The 6468-nt window shown below is 33.9% G+C and overlaps 1 protein-coding gene across 1 annotated transcript; it reads left to right on the top strand.

Moving 5' to 3' along the window:
• The first annotated feature begins 1849 nt into the window (after positions 1–1849).
• Positions 1850–4174, top strand: LOC146938579 (cytochrome P450 71D11-like). The gene is made up of 2 exons (XM_085752516.1): positions 1850–2763; positions 3105–4174. The coding sequence occupies exons 1-2, from the start codon at positions 1864–1866 to the stop codon at positions 3732–3734; spliced, it is 1530 nt and encodes a 509-aa protein (XP_085608642.1). The 5' UTR covers positions 1850–1863; the 3' UTR covers positions 3735–4174.
• The last annotated feature ends 2294 nt before the right edge of the window (positions 4175–6468 follow it).

Genomic DNA, 6468 nt, shown 5'->3' with positions numbered 1-6468 from the left:
TCTCAGTATTGCCAGTTGAGTTAGACCTTAGGAACTCAAAACTATATATTTTATTCCCGAAACGGTCATATTAACAACTGATAAGGTAACACTTACAAGCATTTTTAAATATTTTAAAAATAAGCTAAATAATCTCACATGATTAACAACTTGCTCTTGTAACTTGTAAGAATGACGAAAGGAACTGGAAGTCTTCCTGGTACATTTTTATTCCAATAATTATATCACAAAAGAGACACACTGCCAATTGAAATAACCAGGCTATGTTTGACTATTAGAAAATGAACAATTTTTTACAATATATGACGAAATTGATTTAATCGTATTCATAATAAGATTAATTGAGACCAATGAATGAGCCAGCTAAATATGTGAAGTCATGTATTTTTGTTTTTTCATGGAGAGTATTATAAATCATGTATTTGTTTGGTTATATGTGCACAATACTAACTATTTTCGCATCGAAATTTCAAACACCTAATTTTTTTAATATAAGCAAGACCAATGCAGTTCAGATTCATACAACAATAATATCACAACGAGGAACTCTTGTAAATTAATTTGTAGAGCCACCAAAAACTGAATAGGGAATTAGGAAATAAAGATCCAAAAGCCAAATAGGAAGATGTGAGACCGGCGATCACAACATAGCAAGCTACGTCAAAAATAAAGCGATAAGGGGTTGTTTGCACTGGAATCCTCTGTTGCCTAAAACCAATAAAGGCGTCCAGATTGGGTACCGACAGTGAAAGGCGAGGAAGCCATGAGAGTGCAGGTGGTGGCTATTGGAGGCAGGCTAATGTTGGTTGGCTGGTCTAGAGGAGGCGGTCACAGAGCTGGGTCGGTTGCCAAAAGATTTCCAGAAACATTGGCAGCAGACGACAAGAGAGTTGGAAAAAGGAAACAATTATTATATTCCCAACCTTCTGAAACTCAAAAGTGGAATAGTGGCGAGAGAATTCAAGGAAAATCAAACATGGCTCTCATACCATGTTGAAGTTGTAGGATTTTAGATAAAACAGTGAGAAATAATTAGAGATGTTATGTTATTATTGGGAAATATGGTTGATATTGACTTAGATACAATAGATTAAATATTAATCCCTATTTACAGGGAAACATAGATTCAAGCTAAAATCTAATCCTTTGAAATACTCTAAAATACTATAAAATATAGGTAAATGTTTGTTCATGTTTGCCTCCAACTCAATCATTTACAAAAGGTGGCCAATTTAGTAGAACATCAATTTCTAGGGGTACAAAGTCTGCCGGATTAGAGAGGCATTGGAATCACAAGAATAGACGTGACCAAATATATAATTGTTCATGAACATTATTTAATTGAATTAGTTCTTGATTACTCAAACCAAATACAAAAAGTTAAGGAGGAGAAATTCTTTAATTTTCATGCCAAGACAAGTTGTTTGTATATGTTAAATTAAAGTATTATTATATACATGTCATGCAGTTGTTACATTGGCCGGTTGTACGATAACAATGCTTCAACTACAGCCTATGATGATGTCAAAGCAATAATATTGTAGAAATAAAGGAATCGACAAACAATGTCAACAACCTTTTAAAAGTTATATATCTTGTTCATTGCAATTTTGTCAATCTTATTGACAAGGACAGAAATTTCAAACTCTTCTTTTGAGATAAGACAATGATTTCATTGAACACAATGGAACCTTTACATATGTACTAATAAGTCAGGTTCAGCCGTTTATAGATCCATTTTGCAGAAGAAGTCAAACATTGGACAAGTCGAAGACGATGACAGATAATAAAACAAACAGAAAATGTATATGCTGTATATATATAAACACTAGCTATTAGGATATGGATCATACTAAGTTTTCCATGGCTCTACTAGTCCTCTACTTGCCATATCTTTTCTCCTCTCTTCTCTTAATCCTTATAGTACAAAAGATACGAAAAAAGAAAAGTTACTCAACTTATAACATACCGCCAGGGCCTAGAAAGTTACCTATTATAGGAAATATACACAATCTGTTAAGCTCTCAACCCAATCGAAAATTAAGAGACTTGGCTAAAAAATATGGACCAGTAATGCATCTTCAACTTGGAGAGGTTTCTACTATTGTCATTTCATCTCCGGAGTGTGCTAAGGAGGTGATGAAAACCAATGATCTTAACTTTGGTTCAAGGCCTCACCTCTTATCTTCAGAAATAATGACTTACAATGGCACGAATATAGCCTGGTCTCCTTATGGTAACTACTGGAAACAGCTACGAAAAATCTGCACATTAGAGCTTTTAAGCCTAAAAAGGGTCAACTCACACCAACCGATTAGAGAAGAGGCTCTCTCCAATCTTGTCAAATGGATTGCTTCACAGAATGGATCGTCAATCAACCTCACTCAAGCTGTAACTTCTTCAGTATACACTATTGTTTCGAGGTCCGCCTTTGGAAATAAATGCAAAGACCAAGAAAAATTTATATCAGTTATACAACAATCGATAAAAGTTTCAGCAGGTTTTAACTTGGGAGATTTGTTTCCTTCTACTAAATGGATTGAACATGTTACGGGATTGAGGCCTAAGCTTGAGAGTTTTCAACGACAAACTGATCAGATATTTGAAAACATCATCAAGGACCATAAAGAGGCAAAGCACGCAAAACCCAAAGATGGTGAAGGTGAAGTAGAAGAAGATCTGGTAGACGTTCTCTTAAAATATGAGGATGGTAGCAACCAGGATTTCTCCTTAACAAAAGACAATATCAAGGCCATAATAATGGTAAGCCAATTAATCTCTCCCAAATACTTCAAAAAAGAAAACATTTTTTACTACAGTAAATTTTAAATGAATATCTAAAACTGTCCAACCTATATCTCCATATGAAATCTTTAAAGATGTGAAATATTTCCCACACGACTTTTGTACTTCGTAGTATTGGATGCTATCTGATATCACAACTTGGCTATTAAGGGCCTGCTTACTATTCATGTTTCCGATTATTATTTTCACTTCATATAATAAACATGATAGAATATAGATTCAATATATCTCATATCATTTCCTTTTAAACATCCTTGGATTAGCATGGCCTTACTTACTGATAGCTAGCTACTTTTCAGGACATGTTTGGTGCTGGAGGCGAGACATCAGCAAGCACCATAGATTGGGCAATGGTAGAAATGGTAAGGGATCCAAGAATAATGAAGAAAGCACAAACTGAGGTGAGAGAGGTTTTCAAAATGAAAGGAAGGGTTGATGAAAATTGCATCAATGAACTCAATTATTTGAAATCAGTTGTCAAAGAAACCTTAAGGCTACACCCTCCAGCACCTCTTTTGTTACGGAGAGAATGCAGTCAAGCATGTGATATAAATGGTTATCACATTCCGATAAAGACTAAGGTGATAATCAATGCTTGGGCAATTGCAAGAGATCCAAACTACTGGACTGAACCTGAGAGGTTTTATCCAGAGAGATTCATCGATAGCGATATTGACTTTAAAGGGGGTAATTTTGAGTACATTCCTTTTGGTGCCGGAAGAAGAATATGCCCAGGGAGCACATTTGGTTTGAGAAATATTGAGACGACCCTTGCGATGTTGTTGTATCATTTTGACTGGAAGCTTCCAAGCGGAATTAAAAGTGAAGAATTGGACATGACTGAGGAATTCGGAGTCACAATGAAAAGAAAAAATGATCTTTTAGTGTTACCTTTATCTTATCATCCTTTCCCTTTCATGCGAGCTTAGCTAGAAGATACCTGCTCATGTAGAACTACTTCAACACTTTAAGCCATGACACATCTTTGGACATAATTTGTGGAAGTATGAACCAGATCAAATCGTAAGATTAACAACTTGCTCTTGTAAGATAATTCAAAAACAAAAAGGCAAATCTCAACTTGCTCAAAAAGTGTGAACTAAATGACTTGTTGCCATCAGTCCATTAGTTGCTTCTCTAACTATAAATATCGGATTCAAACACCGAAATCCCGTGGGTTGACTTTAAGATCAACATAGTATGTCTTGTAAATTTCTATATATTGTAATTGAGTCTGTAAATTTCTATATAGCATTGTCGTAATTTTCTATAATTTTTAAGATGTGATCCCAGCATTGTGACCGTTGAACTATTATTTTCTACTACTTTGTACCTCTTTTATAATTTTCTTTTTACCACTTTCATTTATTTTTAACCTTTGCGAAGTCACAACATAAGAAAATAAATCACAACTTAAACATGCAGATCGAAGGTTTAAATCCGAAAATGAAAACTTCTAGCTTAAACAACAATCAATGCAATGTAATAGGAAGAAAAACCATTCAAAAACAAAAATGTAATAGGAAGAAAACTCGTGATCAAATATATACTTTTTTTGTATGATTCATTCCATTATTGAAAACAGTGTTTGTCAATTGCAGATCGCGGAAAATAGCAGTCCATTCAATTTCCGCTACACTACGATGCTATGCATTACTTTAGCTGCAATTTCACAACTGTGTACTAAATCGTGCATTGCAAAACAATAGAAATTTGTTCTGCTATGACGCTATAGTGCCGCTATTTAAAAACACTAATTGAAAGAAATCAGGACTCACCAAGGCACAGAGGCCAGAGCATCTCTTGCATAATTTGATTCCCACTTTTCCCGAAACCATCTCAAAGTTCTGTTCAATCTTGCTTCTTAATGCATGAAAAAAAGTGTTCTGGAACATGTGCATAAAATATAAACGAGTAATTTTCAATCAACCTCATACAAAAATACACAATAGATCATAATTCAAATATTAATTAGCAGCATTTCAACTACTCTTTAATAAAATATCACCCTTAAATTGATTTATGTCTTGAATGACAGAGACACATACACATGAAATTGTTTTATCTTGGTTTTTCGGGTGTCAAACATTGATTACGTTTGAACCTTTTTAACCGGTGATATCTCATTTTTTCTTGGGAAGGGAAAAAATAAGCAAAACCCTTGAAAATCGAGGTCCGGGAGTTGTTTTCGCTACGGGAAGGTGTTAGGCACCCATAACGACTATAGTATCCTATAGGAACCGTCTTTAACTTCTACGCGCGCGCTTTATTTTTAAATGCTATTTTGAAAGAAAATATTAAGCCTAAGAGTATTCTAAGTGAAGAATTGGAGGGAGAAGAATGTGTTTGAATTTTTATTTTATTTGAATTGAAGGAATTTTGTTCCTTGCCTACGTACCCGTTTAAGGGATCAAATCCACCGTAGTTCTCTTCCAAAAATGTTTTTGTTTTTGTTGGTTGATTTTAAGTTTGAAAATGGGATTTTGAAGAATGAGAGAGAGAGGCCTCAAGGGCATGGGATTATGAAATTGTGAGGTTGAATTAGTTATTTGCAAAAGGGTCTAAGTATGATTAAAATTCATTTAAAATTTGATTAAGAAAATGAAAAGAAGATCAATGGGATTTTGATCCCAAGGTTTATTGAGAAAATGATTTGAGTGAAGTTGTTCACATTTGTTTGAAAAAAAGATTTTTTTTCTAAGTATAAAGCCTAAGCATTCATCTAAACATACAATCCTAAACATACATCTAAACATGCATATTCTAAGCATACATCTAAAGTGAGGTGTGTGTGCATGTGTCGGTGCTTGTGTCGGTGTACATTATTAGAGTCTATAGTTCTTATTACATCATATCCTAGATACATTCTATGGTCTTGCAAGAAATTTAAAATTGCATAAAGGTAAAATACAAGAATTCCTAAGCTTTTACATACTAAGTCTTGTAACAATTTAAATGCACAAGAAATAAGGTGAGGGAGGAGTTGAAGTATGGAATGCTTATGAATGAGTGAAACATGAAATGAAATGGTTAGTGGCATAAGGAAGAATAGGGATTGAAAATTATAGGCAAAAGAAATGCTAAAAAACTAGGCAAAAGTAATGAAATTTCTAACCTAAAAAGGGCAAGATATTCCTAAAACTTATCATAATGTTAAGACAAAAGCATGACCTATGACCCTCGCATTATGTCAATTTTTCTAAAGGCCTTATCACACTACATAATATGAGGATTAGAAGCACACACTCAAGTCAAGAATCATGATAGATCTTAGGCATATTTGGCACTTTATTCATGCACTAAAGTAATTACCTAACTTGTAAAACAAGAAATCCACATACTAATTCACAAGACAGTAAAACAACCACAAATTCAGGGGCACATCTATCACAAAATCACATATTTAGTACCCTTATCATGTACCAATGTGTCATGATCAAAATCATAGCAAAATTCCTCAAAAATTAACAGGGAAAGTAAACAAATAACAAGAATTAATACTCCTACTTTTATCAAATTTTATTATGCAAAAATATTATAAAACATCAAGAAAAATATCAAGAACTCATGGAAATTCATTTGGAATTTTTGCACAAAAATTTGACATGAGGGAGGTGTGAAAAGCAAAGTCCAGTGGTGCACATAGCAAGAAAATCAAGAAAC

The sequence above is a fragment of the Medicago sativa genome, chromosome 3 (genome assembly GCF_051527215.1).
Source record: "Medicago sativa cultivar Bolivia chromosome 3, Bolivia_mono, whole genome shotgun sequence".
Taxonomy (NCBI): Eukaryota; Viridiplantae; Streptophyta; class Magnoliopsida; order Fabales; family Fabaceae; genus Medicago; species Medicago sativa.
This window is presented reverse-complemented; position numbering and strand designations above follow the sequence as displayed.